Here is a 17,007-nt window from a genome sequence, read left to right on the forward strand (position 1 = left end):
AAACTGTAATTCAAATGTTGACCTATGGATATTGAAAAAGAAAACTCTTTAAATGAATATGCCACGTGCCTGGGAACTAGTCAGCGTCTTTGATTACTGCACAGTTCAGTGGGAGGACTCAGACAGAAAGAGCCACTGACTGACATCCTGCACTTTTAATTGTCCAATAATTTACAGCAATATTATCTCAGACAACCTACCTTCTATTATTTAATTCTACCAAATGTTTACAAATAGAAGCTTCTTGCTAAGGAAACATTTTGATTGATTTTAGAGATTGCTGAAATGATAGCATTAATTTTGTGTTTATATTCAAAGCATGCTGATAGCTTCTACAAAGCATCTTTATTTTTAAAGAGAAAAATTGAAGGAGTGAAGAGTCTCATATATTGACTGTATTTTTTACAGCAACTTAATCCTGCTTGTGTTTATATTTTGCATTGAAAGTGACATCATTGTTACTATGTAAATGTTTTTCTGGCTTAGAGTCTAACATTAAATTAATAGAAAAAACATTATAAAACATCATAGCAACATTGGTTAAAGGGCGAAAGAGACAATGAAATGAATTTTCAATAAAAGCAATAGTATCACTTTTAAGATATTTTCAGAACATTAACATAATTTTCATCTAACAATTGGTAATAAAAGTAAAATAAAATAAAAAGAATATGGTGTGGTTTTGTTTGAAGGTTCTGGATACGATAGAATTTAACTTTAAAACATAACAGGCTAGTACTTGGCTCCTTCTTGTAATTTGACACTAGAGAAGATCAGGCAGAAGAATCATTGTGAGTTTGGAGTTTGAATGAGAACGTCTTGAAATACACACACACAGAGACACACACAGACACACACAGACACACACACACACACACACACACACACACACACACACATACACACAGACACGAAACATTAGCCAGTAACTGTAAATAATGTCTCATAAAAATAATTTCCTCCAATATCTGGCAAAATCACTTCATAAATCCAGCGACATTTTGACTAACACTTTTTCAATAAGCATAAATGTCAGTAGCATTCCTTGAATTCTTTCAATATATTTTGTAATATAAAGATTCATCTGCATTTTCTTTTCTGTAGCAAACTTGAATTTCTGTAACCCTATTCTGAGTTACCAGAATGCATTTTTTAAAAACTATTAGTTTTTCTTTTACATTCTTTTATGTCTCGGCATATTATTCATTATTATAATGGGATTACCCGGGTTTATAATACAAGCTAAATGCTCATATGAGCACAAGGGCACAGACCTCATTCACGGTGGCGTAGTAGCTTTCGTGCTTGAATGTGGGTGAGTTGTCATTCCGGTCCCGCACCACGATGCGTACTTCATGATAGATAACTGTGCCAACCTTCTTGTTGACACACTGGACTTGTACTACAATGGAGTGTATGTTCATTGGTGGCTGCAGAAAGAAATGACATCTATTTAGACACGGTTTGGGTCAGGTCTGACACTGCCAACACACTTGACTGCTTCACTCTCAGTTTAAACACTTATTTTCTTTGTACTGTGATAAGCCAGGAAACAAGCTAATGGCCTGCTTTAAAAGTAAGAGAAGGTAATCCTTATTATATCACTGTTTAATTCCACATTTAAACATATCAGGCTTAAAGTACTATTATGCTCATAGGATTTTGCTACTGAATAGACACTGAACCCATGCTAAGATTTGCTCAAATCAAAAAAAAAAAAAAAAAAAAATAAATAAATAAAAAAAAATAAAAAACCAAACTTTTTTTTATAAAATTCTAAGAAACAATGGTCTTAAATTTATTTTGAAAAGAAAGTTGCATTAAACTTATGAGAAATAAGAAACTTTATGAGAAAGAGTCTTTGCTCACTTGTTCTTATGAAGATAGTATGTTTCTTAATGATAAAAATAATGTGAGCAAAAGAAAAAAAAATGACTCCTAAGATAACTAGATTCAAAATGCACACAGAGACACAGACACCTTGTCCATCTCTTTTACGGCATCACTTTTGTCAGGCTTATTCATTTTCCCCCTAAATATTGTTTGATCAGAATAACTCACAGAGGGTCTTTCCATCTTCAATATCCTGTCTCTAGCCTGCCTCATCTTTCCAACTCCCACAATCCCTTTGTCTTTACTGTACTTCTCATCCACAACTTCATATATCCCATACTTTATATGCCTGCTTCGATCTGTGTCCTTTGATGAGACTGGGGGACATCTCTAATCACGGGATGCCTTTCAATACTTAGTCACCTCCCTCTGCATAGCAGCCGCTGTGTGTTTAGGACAGGTGAGTGAATGACGTTAGAGAAACCATGTCGTTTCTCACCCTACTTCTAGGAATACTGTCTGAATGACTGAGGGAAAGTTTAAAATATCTCCAGTGCTCAACTCTGACAGTAAGGACCCAGCAGTATTAACGCAATAGCACTGCAGTTATCAAAAAAGAACTACGTTTTCTGAACTTCCTACAAACACCACTCATTGGATGTAAACTGTCATTCACAACACAGTGAATTGCTATCACCTTCTACATGTTTTTAATTGGATATATATATAATGTTATTTCTTTTATCAGTTTCCCCTTAGAATCCCCCTATCCCATACCTTGTCCCCCAGCTTCTATGAGGATGCTCCCCTACCCAACCACCCACTCTCTCCTGCCTTCAAACTCTGTCATTCTCCTACACCAGACATAGAGCCTTAACAGGACCAAGGGCCTCTCCTCCTGTTGATACCAGATAAGGATAAGGCCATTCCCTGCTATATATGCAGCTGGAGACATGGGTTCCTCCATGTGTACTCTTTGGCTGGTGTTTTAGTCCCCAGGAACTCTCAGGGGTCTGGTTGGTTGATATTGTCTTTCCTATGAGGTTGCATTCAACGTTATATTTTATCATGTTTTAGAGGTTCATTTATAAGTATAGCATTATCTTTTGTCACTTTTGGGGGGCTCATTTTTAAAATAAATGAACTATTTATTACTCATCCATTCATCATGTGCCAAAGACCTCTAGTCCAATTTTCCCTGTCCATCAGCAGTGCTGGCTTCCCTATCCAGCTTCTTCTCTACTCCTATGTTTTCTGTGTCTGACAATCACCTAGGCAGATTATTGCCAATGTACGTGAATCAAAACACTACATTTGCTTCATAACATCAGCACATATGTATCAAACAAAATTAATATTCCAAACCCATCCATAAAAAGTGGAATAAATGAAATCGATGCAATATAAACTAATAATTTGGGATTATAAGATAAGCTCCTTAATATCTAGGTTAAATCAATCCAGGTGATAGGGCAAACATCCCTGGGACTGAGGGAGTGCAAAGTGGATCTCCAGCTGCATGTCATACCTGGAGATTAGATAGGTACTACAGTAAATATGTTTAATGTACAGCAAAATGCTATGTAGTCAGAAGGCACTTTCATGAGCAACGGAGACAAAGGGAAGAGAATTGCTAAGAGGTGGCCTTCTTAAAATACAGGTGAAGATCTTTACATGAGCTGTGACATCATCCTGTGTTGTAGTGTCTAGCTAATATCAATGAAGACAGTGAAGTTATATTTACAGAAATTCCAAGTAACTAACACACACACCCATCATAGGAACATATAATAAATACCATGACTAAGAACAATGTCATCTTAATAGTTAATAATAAATAATAGTGCAGTTTAGAAATAATTCATTTAAGTTCTACTCTAGATTTGTTTAGGCAAAAATCACCTAAAAACCACAAATGACTATAGACATTCATATGAGCACATGCTGATGAAAAACAGATAGAAAGGAGATAGGCTTACATGCCAAGACTAAAACCAGATGTTGGAACATGTATGGGTAAACTATATCCACTGCTAATATCAGAAGCATAAGAACTTAGCATAGCAGACACTATTTTACAAGAGAATGAAAAATAGAGCTAGTTCACTTTGAGAATATCTGGTAAATTTCAGAAGTTAAAAACACACACACACACACACACACACACACACACACACACACACACACACACACAATGCTATTGTAAACCATTTAACAAGAGGGCCTTCTTAGTAGAACATCTCTGGATGCTACAAAGTAGCCTGCAAGCAAAACCACCTGAAAATCTTCAAGTTTCAGGCAAAGGACTGTTTTGAAAGAATGAACTGTAGGTGATTCTCAGAAAAATTTAAAGTAAGTGACTGCCCCCCCCCCCCCGCCTTTAGTACCAGCTTCAAAGTAGTTGCCTTCTAGTCTACTCAAAAAAGACTGTGTTTTATTTGTAAAGTAAACACAGAATAAATACGCCTACTTCTATTTCTGGCACAACTTTTGGAAGACAATCAGTTAGGTCATATTCATCTGCAGTGATTTTTCTTCTAAATATTTCAAGAGAAATCATCTTCATTTGCAGTTTTACATGAGACTGTAGCCTTGGGACAAAACTAAAAAAATAAAAAATAAAATAAAAAAAGTCACAGCCTTCCAAAGGGTAATAATGTAGAGTATGAGGGTCATCTTCTTCCTGTTAAGTACTTGTAAATTAGATATGAACAGGTCACCTGGAACTGCTGTCATTCTCAACTCTGGCTCCCTGTGTGTGCAATGCTTAGTGACTGGGATGAACTTAGGTGGCAATAAATTCCAACCACTCTGGATTACAATGAAGTAAAGAGGTCCCTGTGGCTAATATTGAAGGCACAGTGTAATTTCGTATTGGAATAAATCCTATTCTCCTGTACAGGGAAGTCATAAATACATCATGTACAGTCCTACTGAGTCGATTAGTCAGACTTTAGGGACTCTGCAATGCTTGTGGAAGTGTTGCAGTGGTTTATGACTCTAAGGATGGAAGTGCAGGGAAGATTTGGGGTGAGCTTTCACAGCAGCGGCCAAAGTCATCCATGGAAATTCTTTGAGAATCTTTCTTCAGTCCTGAATGCTGTTTGTTTGTTCAATTTACAAAACAAGGAAACACCATGCATATAAATTGCATGGGGTGTATATTTAAAATAACCACATTCATAGACGCTCAGAATTTCAAAATGAGTGCTTGATGTACCATTCCAGAGTTGTGTCCGCATGTCTGTGCAATGATAGAAATCACCAGCTTATGATGTTTATCTCTCAAAAGTAGTATTGTAAGCATGAAGTGAGGAAAAAACTTTTTAAAGCACATGGGAAAATCATCATTTAAGAGAAAGATGGAAAATGAGTCACTTAGAATACAACATGAACAGAGAAGTTATACAAAAGAGTCAGTGATGAAAACACTGTGGATTATAATACTCCTCTAGAAGGGAAATTTAATACTTTTGGAAACTGATTACTTAAATATTAATGATTTGCAAGTGTCAATATTTAAATGAAACTAAATTTTGCAAACCTTTCAGATTTGAGCATAATATTTCAAAGTATAAATAGTTGTCAAATTTGTACAGGAATGAATGGTTTTGTCATGTTTTTTTCTCTCTCTCAGGATTTAATTACTACCTCCATACAATGAGGACTTATTGTTGTTTTATACAAAGATTTGGAAAAGGTAAAAATGGATTATAGGCATATCTATCTCACACTCCCGAGGCCACACATATACTAGGCAAGATGTCTACCACTGAGCTAAGTGGTTCCAGCCATTACATTGACATGCAAATGAAAAATAGAGTTGAGGATTGTCCAGTGTTTTCTATTCCTTCAAAATATTAATCTTTATTAACAAGGACATAATTATGGGAGTTACTTAAAGAACAAAATGCCAATTTGCAATCAGAATTAGGAACAATTAAAAACTTAAATGAGCTTAGATATATTTTATAGTTTTCAATACTATTTGTTATAGTTAAGTTCCAGATAGGTGAAATTAATATGACCTAATCCTTGGATACTAAGAACAGTTCTGTAAAATTTATATTAAATAATTTCCATGAACACAAAATAGACTAGTTAAGAGTATGGAGTATAGACTATATAATTACACACCAGTATCAACATTAGGAAACAGATTTATGCTAATGTGGTATTTATGGATTTTGTCCTTATTCCTTTGTAGGAATTTGCATCTAGTGGCACAAATATGGTACTAAGATGAAAAGAATTGAATTCTGGATGGAGACCAGATGGGAGAAACCCTGGAAGCTGAGAGAAGGGAGAAGCAGTGCAGAGTGTGCATGATCAAGATACAGAGCCCAAAAACATAAAAAGTATAAAGGATTTAAAGATCTCCAATCACTTTAGAGTCTATTTAAGATGAAGGTTGAGTGAACATTGAGATTGTCCTGGGTTCCAAGTGGGAGGGGTAAAGACTGAGAGGAAGGAAAGCTGATGGATGCAGGTGTAAATGTGGATGGAAGATGAGGATACTCATCAGACCTAGCAAAGGAATAATCCCTGAACAGAACAGAGAAAACCCTGTGAGCAGCAATCAAGTTCAGAATTGAAGGTGTTGGGGTACCTTAGGTCATTGCTTTCCCTGGGCAAGGGCATCCGATCTTCGCAATGAGTCAAGACCCATATTATACTATTGGAACAGATTCAGCTTGTCCTTCGTATCTGGTTTATTATTTCTATAGTAACTGGGACTTGTTCTACGCCCCTCAGTGATTAATTGATAGTGGTTCCATGAGATCATAATTCGGCCTTTCAAAGATCCTTGACTTTCTTATTATAAACAATTGATTTTATGACTTCATTGAGGAATCAATTCAGATAACTGTACTGAACACAAACAAAAATAAAGGGAAAAATTGATAGCTGAAAGCAGTGTTTGAAAATTGCAAAAGAGTTCACACTGAATCTCTTACAAATATTTTCTAAACAAATTCAAACATTTGGAGTGTGGCAATTTTTATATTTTTCTGTGAGTTTTTATTAAAATAAATAGCTTACTTAATTTTTTAAATTTTGAAATATTGTTATTTACATTAAATTTGCTTTTTTCACCTATACAACCATGATTATACAAACAATAGATTATTTATAGTCTTGACAATCAAAGGGCAGAAAACTTGGTTTGAATTTCTTCCTCTAGAAAAAAAACAACTTGCTTGAAATGCAACTATAATTGGAGAAGTCTTTTGAATTACCCACAACACTTGTTATAGTTCATTCAGACAATAACTATTTAGTCTGTATTTAGATCAACAATTCGACAAAATTAAAAACTTATGAACTGGATATTCATTGTAAAAGATGGAAACTTGGACTTTCTCTCAAGTTTATGAAAATGAATCAAATGTTTGAAGACACAGCATCTTAAACAAACTACACAGAAGTTTCTTGATAGCCAAGGACATAACCAACAGGGTGATATAAGTTTCCTTATATGAATAGAGTATAAGTATTTGAATATCAGAATATATTAAGAATTTGAAAGGTTCATATTCAGTATGAAAAAAAGCCCAAAGAACGTATCCAGAAATTTGCAAAAACTATGAATAGATAACATCCTAGAAGAAAAAGTTTAAATGGCCAAAATGTTATGAAGATGTGTTGAATTTTACTCATTTAGTTGTCATGCAAATGCAAGTCAAAGCCATACTAAAACATCCATTTTCTCACCTTAGCGAAAATGTCTATTATAAAAGAAAAAATACAAAAGATATCAAGAGACACTGAGAATTGAGGGACTTATCCACATTTGTTGGGAAGGGAAGGCATGGTGGTAAATGTATGGAGCATCCAAGAGACTATATTTGCCACAAAACACAGCTATCCCACTTCTGAGTATGTATCAAAAGAAAATGGCATCAGCATAGCAATGGAAATCCTACATGTCCATGCTTGCCTCTAAAATACACACTGTACTTTGACCATAAAATCAACCCAAGTGCCAACCACAGAACAATGGATAAAAAATGCAGTGCACAGGCACAGTAGAAAATTCCTTAGATATTAAAAGGAATGTTATTTTACTGCATAGCAAAATCAAAAGACATTAAAGTCTTTATGATAAATGAAATAAAGTTAGGTATAGGTAGAAAAGTACTAGTGTTCACTCAGACATGAATATTCTAGATATAGAAAGTTGAAATTTAGGATAGTGATTAGCAACTGACAGAGAGGGTGAAGGAAAAGCTGACAATAGGACATCTGATTTCAGGTGTACAAGTATAGATAGACAGAAGAAGCACATTACATGTTCTTACTAAGAGTTGGTGTGTGTGTGTGTGTATGTGTGTGTGTGTTCATGTGTGTAATATCACACAACAAGCTATTGGGTTTTTCTAGTTAACAGAAAAGTAATGTTCAAAGGTTCTACATACACTAATGAGAGGAGACAGAAAATCAACCATAGCTTATTATATGGATTTGACATTATAAATTGTATACATATGTTGAAATTATCACAGTAAAATTCCGAAATGTATATATTTAAAGTCATCACAAATACACAACTTAGACCCATCCCTTGGAAAAGTACCAATCTCTTACAGTAGTAATGATACTCTGCTATGTGTGCAGACAAGAGAGGATCCACCTAGCAGGTGACTCAGACAGATAAAGAGACACAAAACCAGACAATGAGTGGAGCTTGAGAACTCTTCTGGAAGAATAGAAGGAAGGATTTTGAACCTCAAAAGGGATAGGAATTCCACAGGAAAATCAACAGAGTCAACTAACCTGAACCCTTGAGGCACCCAGAGTCTGAACAAGCAACTAAGGAACATACATGAACTGGACCTAAGTCTAGTCACACATATGTAGCAGATGTGCAGCTTACTCTTCATATGGGTCTTGAACAACTAGAATGGGTGCTGTCCCAAAAGCTGTTCCCTTTATGTGGAATATGGTTTTTCTAGCAGGGTTGCCTTATCTGGCCTCCATGAGAGAGGAAGCACCTAGCCTCACAGAGACTTTCAGTGCCATGTGGGAGGGATACTCAGGGGTCACACACTCACTCAGAGAAAAAAGCGGGGAGAGGTGGGAAAAAACACTGTGGGAGGGGATGATCTCTAGGTGGGCAGTAAGTCTGATATATAGTGAATAAATAAAACATAAAATTAAAAATAAAAAAGGAGAGCCAATTGGTAGTCTGACTCGAGCTTCACCCCACACTGCCATTTCAGACCCATGTCGGAGCCCTAGACATTTGCTTTCTTGACTGTTCTGACAACTGATCCTCAGTTTTCACCACTCATTCATCCTCCCATCCCAGACCAAAGCTGTACCTGTGCATGTGTGAGTCCTTGCTGAGTCTCAATTGTCTTACCCTACTTGTAGATGATATGATATTTTCCATGAGACCCCAAAGGCTCTACCACCAAATCCAGACAGAAAATCATGCATGTGTGTGTGTGTGTGTATGTGTGTGTAAAATCAAGAATTATAGTGAAGTGTCAAGACAAACACCAGCCTATAGAAATCAGTAGCCATTTATACATCAATAACAATCTGAGAAACAGAGACCCTAGTGACACCTCCATTTCCAATAGCTTCAAAATATACACCTATTAATAAACCTAACCAACAAGGTGAAGTGCCTACAATGATTGACAGCTGAAGCCTGTGAACCCAGAGATTGAGGAAGGTTCAAGAAGATGTATGGAGACTACTGATGTTCAAGGGTTGATAGAATGTTGTAAAAATGATCTTCTTATTGGAAACAATTTAAAGATTCAATACAATCCAAATTAATACACACAACATTCTTCAATGAGGTAGAAAAACATATTAGAGTGCATATGGAAGAACAAGAGGTCCAGGAGAACCAAAGCAAGCCTGGACAAAAAGAATGATGCTGAAGTGGGTATCATACCAGATTATAAGCAGTATTACATTATAACAGCGAACACATCGTGATGCTATCACAATACAGCAAAGTAACACAAAGGAGGAAGAATGGATGACCAAAACATGAGATCCTTTCACTACAGCCATGTCATGTTTTTACAAAGATGCCAGCAACACATGCTGTAGAAAAGATAGCATCTTCAGCAAATGGTGCTGAGAAAACTGGATGTCCACTTGGAGAATGGAATTAGATGTATATCTATCGCCTACACAAACAAATGAAGGAGCTGAAGGGGTTTCAACCTCATAGGAAGAATAATAAAACCAACCATCCAGATGCGCCAGAGCTCCCAGAGACTAGACCACCAGCCAAAAAGTACACATGGAGGGACCCATGGCTCCAGTTATATATGTAGCAGAGGATAGTCTTTGCTGGCATCAATGGGAAGCCCTTGAGCCTCAACAGGCCCTTGGTCCTGTGGAGGCTTAATGGCCCAGGGTAAGGGAGTGTTAGGGTACTGAGGCAAGAATGGGTGGGTGGGTGGGAGAGCACTTTCATAAAAGCAGTGTTTAGAGGGCTTGAGTAAGAAGGTTCAAGGAAGGGAAACTGGGAAAAGGAATAACATTTGAAATGTAAATAAATAAAATAGCCAATAAAATTCCCTCCGAAGAGATCAAAGACCTCCATGTGAAACTTGAAATGCTACAACTTCTAGAAGAAAACATGTGAGGTACCCAAGAAGGCATAAAAGTATAAAAGGTCTTTCTGAATAGTTTTTTTTTTTTTTTTTTTTTTTTGAGGAATAAGGAAAAATATAATTACAAAGGACAAGAATAAAAATCAAGCAAGTGAAGAGGAAGACCATAGGATGTACCTATTGATCTGGTAGAGGGTTAATATCTATAAGGAACTAGAACTAGAAGAAGGAAGAGGAAGAAGAAGAGGAGAAAGAATAAAGTGCCCAATTTAAAAAAAATGTGCTATGGATCTCAACAGATAATGCTAAAAAGAAGAAGTAAAAATTGCTGAGGAATATCTTAAAGATACTGCTGATATTTTCAGCAATTAGAAAAGTGCACGCCATTAATATTTCATGTTATAATACTCAAAACTGTCTCTAAGCAACAAAAGAATTGATAATAAATGCTTGTGAGTATGCAGGGAAAGGAGAGCCCCAATTCACTGATGGGACTGTAAACTGTTCCCACTAATACTGAAATCAGTATGGTGATTCTTATAACCTAAAGATAGACTTTTGGCATGTCCCATCCTTCGAATACTTATAAAGGACTCAGCATACTAGTGCAGACAAACTCTTCTATTCATAGTGACTAGAAAATGAAAATCCAGACGCCCTTGACTGATGGGTAGATAATAAAACTGTGGTACATATACACAAACAAATTGTATTAATTTGTAAAGACAAAATTGAGAACATGGAATTTGCAGGTAAATGGGTGAAACTGGAAAATATTAAGCAGTAAAGGGTAAACTAGACCAGGGAAGGAAGACAAAGACTGTGTGTCTTCTCTTACATGTGGATTTTAACTCTGAATCCTTAGATGTGCATCTGTGGTGTGAAGTTACCTCAGATGCCAGGAAAGTAGAAAGGCACCTTTGGGGAGAGAGAAGAAGGTGCCCTGGGCATGGGCATGTAGAAGGAAGCAGAGGCTATGAAGGTGGAAAGGAAGACAATGGGGATGGAGTTTAGCTAGGGATGAGGAAGGAGAGATACCACACTAAAGAGGTTTGAAAATTCCATAGGGATGTATATCGGTATATAGCTAAGAGTATAACAGAAGCCCTGGCTGATTTCACTAAGTGACTAGCAGTAGTGGTTTGTCGATGATTAAAGAGGAGTAGCTGTGTGGTAAGACTATAGATGGAAAGACTTCTGCTGTAAAATTCATGATATCTTTGTTGTTGTTAAGCGTTTAATCATTTTCCATTGTGTAGATTGAAATGTGTACCATATTTTCTTTATCCATTCTTCAGATGAAGGACATCAATGTTATTTCTAGTTTCTGCCTATTATGAATAATGCTGCTATGAACATAGTTGAGCAAGTGTCTCTGTGGTATAGTGAGGAATCTTTTGGGTATATGTCCAGGAGTAGTTCAACTGGGTCTTGAGGTAGAACTAGTCCCAGTTTTCTGAGAAAACTCCAAATTGATTTCTAAAGTGGTTGCACAAGTCAACATTCTCACCAGCAATGGAGGAGTGTTCCCCTTGCTCCACATCCTCACCAGCATGTGCCATCCTTTGAGCTTTTGATCTCAGCCATTCTGATAGGTATAAGATGCAATCTCAGAATCATTTTGATTTTCATTTTCTTGATGACTAATGCCATTATAAACTTTTCTTTAAGTTTTTCTCACCCATTTGAAATTCCCCTGTTGAGAATTCTGTTTAGCTCTGTGATCCATTTTTTAAAAATTGACTAACAGAGTCAACTAATCTGTACCTTTGGGGGGCTCTCAGAGACTGAATGACCATACACAGGCTGGACCTAGCACCATCCTCCCACACATACATAGCTGATGTGCTGCCATCGTCTTCATCTAGGTCCTGAATAACTGGAGCAGGGGCTGTGCCTAAAGTTGTTGCTTATCAGTAGAGCCCGTTATCCTAATTTGGCTCTCTTAGCTTACCTCAGTGGGAGAAAGAGTGCCCAGACCTTCAGAGGCTTGATGTGCCAGGGTTGGGGGCTTTACTCTCTCAGAGGGGAAGGGGAGACTCAGGAGGGGAGAGACTGCAGGAAGAATGACCAGAAGGGGGCAGCAGTCAGGATGTTAAGTAAATAGAAGAAAGAAGAAGAGGAGGAGGAAGAGGGAGAAGGGGAAAGAGAACAAGAAGAAGGAGGATGAGGAGGAGGAGGAGGAGAGGAAGAGAAAGAGGGAGATAAAGACAAAGATGAAGGAGAAGGAGGAGAAAGGCTTCCACTGTGATACAGACACACACATAGCCCTAAAATCAGTGCTGCAGGTGAGGGCACAATTCCCAAGTGCCTAAGAGCAAAGTATCATAAAGCAAATAGTGAAGAGTGAAAGACAGGCAGAGCTATTACAGATTGCCTGTGGGGTCCATGCAGGATGAAAGAGTCACACACTCAGTATCCTAATGGGAGGTGTGTCATGAAGCAAACCAATCATACCCATTAATTCTGCTTTAGTTATGCAACATGCAAGCCTTGGGATCTGCACTCTGAGGTGGGAACACTACCTTGAATGCCCCTCCCTTCCTAGTCACCAAAGATGATACATGTGGTTGAGGCAGGACATCGGTCTTTTCAATACTTTGTCACCCTTTTCAGAAATGATATACTGAACAATGTTGGCAACTTATCCGCTCTGTAGGAAATGGGTCTTCCACACAATGAGAGGACAAGAAGGTTGACAGGAACCTGGCTCAACTTTGCTTTTCTTCAGCCTTATAAGTGTGATGCTCAGCCTCCCTCCTTCCAATTCTAGTTGTGCTAGCAGCTAAATGAGAGGGTAACACACTGGCTTCTCTCCACCCTGTAGCCCAAAAGCAAATAACACCTTCAACTTCACACTGTGGGAAAATAATGGGTTTCTGTGTGACAGTCCTATTCACCCAAAGACATCACTTCTTAATTCTTTGTAGTTTATTTATTGGCTCAGCACTGGGACAAAATTCCAGAGTATCAGACACACACGCCCCTTTCCTTTTTTCAGTCTTACTCCAAGAGCTAGATTTTCTTTTGTTGCTATGTCTAGTGAATAAAGTCTAATTATAGGGGCAAATTTTAATATCATATAGATAATGCATATAGACATTTAAATTATACTAAAGGAACAGCGCAGGGTCAGAGAAAAATAAAGCTACTGACGTCTCTATCCAGAACTCTTCCGGTACTGTTCAGAAAAAGCATCTGTTTAACGGGGTCCAGCAACACCCAGTAGTCCACGTTGTCCTTTAAAGAGAGCTCTATGGTGGGGTCTGGTCCTCCGGCAGTCCCCTTAATCAACATGTTGTCCACCAGAATTGTACCTGCAAACCAAACACAGCTATTTGTAACCATACGCTAGTTAAAAGCATTCCTTTAGCAAGGATTATTCTCTTAAACCCAGCTGGATCAAACCTCTGCCAAGTCGGAACCCATTCAATACTGTACTGAACATCACAAAGTACTTTCCTTGTCTTCCAAAGCCACACATATCTCTCTTCACTCTGCTATTTGTCAGTGGTATTTTGGAAAGAGGTAGGCTAGGGAGCAGAGATTTGGACATTTGAAAAACACCACCCTGTTTCTTTAGCAGTGCTGAGCCTCTCCCACTCTCTGTCCACTGCTTTTCTCTGGATTTTGTCATTACATTTTTTTATCATGAACAAAGGAAGCAACTGTAACAGCAGAGCAGGATACCAAATCTACTCAGTGAGACTTCTGATATGAGAAGAGAGATCTTGAAAATAAAAGAGAGGCGGGAGGGGGTTAAGTAAAGGGGCAGCAAGCATCTCCACAGTGAGAAGTGCATCCTGTTCTTGTATGTCAGAGTAAATCCATAAAAGATAAATCTTAATGCTACCACCAAGACACACAGCAGTAGTTGCTCATCTCTAAGACACAGGACACTCAACTAGACTGACAAACTATTCTGATTTTACATTTCAATGCTTGCATGCTTTTCTCTCCCTCTCCCCCTCCCCATTTCCCTCCCTCTCCTCCCCTTCTCCCTCTCTCTCCACATCTCTACCTTTACCTCACCCCCTCACCCTTCCCTTTCCTTTACCCTTCCCCCTTCCTCTCCCCTCTCACTTCTTCCTACTCTTTCTGTCTCCTCACTCTCCTCCTCCTCCTTCTCTTCCTTCTCATCCTTTTAGTAGTTCTTGAGCAAATATGGAAAAAATAGGATTTCTCTAACATTTCTTCACTGCAAAAGATTCCATGTATTTTGCAAATTGCAAGTGAACAGCAGAGATTCATCTTAAACTTATTTTTCCCCACATAGTAACTACCCTCCTTCCAATCAAGGGTGGATAGTGGCTTAGAGTAGTTGCTACATCTTATAGCATGAACAGTGCATAGAAGAAACATGGCTGTGGAAATAAAGACGAGCTATTCTAAACCCCAGAGGAAAATGGAAATATTTAGATAACTTCTTGCCATAAGACAGGAAGCAGATAATAGAAAATCCACAACTATGAAACTAGGCTTAAAAAAATAAAATGTCAAATTTATCTATCATATTTTGGTAAGGTAGGAAATTGCCCTAAATCTTAAGTCATTACACTATTACAAAAAAATAAAATAAGATTGCATCATTATTTTATTTCCCCCTGTACTTTAATACTGTTAAGGTAGGATATACAATATTTTCCTAACAATAGCCTATTGATATGTCCTAACTGCCTAGGACATTTTGAAAGAACTTGTTTTTATTTGGAAGCGAACCTGTTATATTGATGCTCGTATACCTCACATGCTCATGAAATCTAGATGAATCTTTTTCTTTTCTTCTGTAGAATGATGAAAATCACTGGACAGGAATTTCTACCCCTAAACCATATATTTATCTCTGAAGCACAATTTTTTTTTTAACCAGCACACTGGCAAGACCTGAAATAACCTCAGTGGAAGAATAACTCCTCTAGTTTAGGTTATAGTGATGCCAGCAATGGGAATGATTCACGTCCGCTGTGTCTTTCAGCCTTGAGTACTGGGGTGTGTGCTCCTACTTGGGAAAGTATGTGCCGAGAGATCTTTTGTCTGTAAACAGACATATTTGTTTTCTTTAAATCTGTTTTTTCTCAAAAGTTAAATGTTTTCAACCATCTTTAAAACGACAGAAAGTTTGCTAACAGACAATGAATTTACGAGACAAAATCTTGAGGACAGAGTTGCATTCTCTTCATTTTGTCTTTATTCTTGCCATGTCAGGGTTGGACAATGATTTTATTTTTGGTTGTTGTTGTTTTTGTTAACCTCGCTTTTATACATAGCATTATTTTTTATTGAAAAAAATTTTTTATGAACTATATTGGGAATGGTTTCCCTTCTCGCCAACTCCTCTAAGACCCTCCCCACTTCTCCCCTCATTCAAACTCATAGCCTTTCATTCTCTCTCCGTAGGAAACAGGCATCTGAAAACAAAGGTGAAATTAAATAGAACAAAACCAAACTTTAATGGGATAATAAAACAATGTAAAGAAAAAAAGCCAAAGAGAAAGCCAAAGAAACACATATACACAAAGAGATACACATGTTCACACACACAGGAACCCCATGAAAACACAAACTGGAAAGCGCAACATATATTCCAATGACCTGTAAGGTGGTTAATAATAATGACAATAATGACATTAATAATAATAATAATAATAATAATAATAATAATAATAATAATAATAATGCCCCTTCAAAGCATTATGAAACCAAAACCCTTTAAAAATGGCATTGAGTTCATTTTGAGTTGACCATCTACCACTGGTCATGGGTCCTGCTTTTAAGAGTATTTTGTATACCCAGTGAGACCCACTGAAGAAGACTGTTTCTTTTGCGAGTGGTTATCATTTGGAGATGGTTTCTACATTTGGGGTGGGGTAGTAGACCCACAGATCCCCTTCTATCAGTACAACTCCACTGAACTCAGAACCACTGAAGCTACATGCGTGCTTCATAGTCCCTATGAGTTCACATGATTATCACCGCTGCTGAATCAGGGTCTTATTTTCTTAGTGTTCTTCATCCCCTCTGGCTCTTATACTCTTTCTGTCTCCTCTTCTGTGGGGTTCACTGAGCCCTGAGGGGAGGGATTTGACAGAGACATCCCATTTTGGATGGAGTGTTTCAAGGTCTAGAGCTCTCTGTGTTTTCCAGCTGAGGGGCTCTGCATTTGTTCCCATCACTACAGGAGGAAGCTTCTTTGATGATGGCTGGGAGAGAAACAGATGAAGATAGGAGAGCTTTTTTAGAAGTCACTTAATTGCTATACAACTTGAGCAGAACAATAGTGTTTGTTTTTTTTCTCTAGGTTCCTGGCCTATCTGGTCTCAGGTTCTTGTCTATAAGAGGTGTTAGGTATGAGCTCTATTTTGTGGCATCAGAGTTAAATCCAATAAGATATTGGTTGGTTGGTACCACAGGCTTCGTGCCACTGTTGTACCACACTATCATGAACACAGGTTTCCATTATAGAAAAATGGGTTTGTAGCTGTGTTGGTGGTTGCCTTCCTCCTACAGTAGTGTGAAGAGTGCCTTCCTGTACCATGAACACTAGTCTGTAGGGGTGGAGGCTCTAGGTACATAGCAGCTTAACTTCTTC

General features: G+C 37.6%; 1 protein-coding gene across 11 annotated transcripts in view; it reads right to left on the reverse strand.

The window, feature by feature from the left end:
• Positions 1 to 17,007, reverse strand: part of PCDH15 (protocadherin related 15) — a gene marked incomplete at both ends in the record, with an annotated part of 610,552 nt that overhangs the window by 390,749 nt on the left and 202,796 nt on the right. For all 11 annotated transcript variants that reach the window (XM_080938401.1, XM_080938402.1, XM_080938400.1 and 8 more), the window contains 2 exons: positions 1,275 to 1,430; positions 13,575 to 13,735. In XM_080938401.1, coding sequence (XP_080794527.1) covers positions 1,275 to 1,430; positions 13,575 to 13,735 — 317 coding nt within the window. The remainder of the gene's footprint in view (positions 1 to 1,274; positions 1,431 to 13,574; positions 13,736 to 17,007) is intronic.

This window comes from Micromys minutus (assembly GCF_963924665.1).
Source record: "Micromys minutus genome assembly, chromosome: 25".
Taxonomy (NCBI): domain Eukaryota; kingdom Metazoa; phylum Chordata; class Mammalia; order Rodentia; family Muridae; genus Micromys; species Micromys minutus.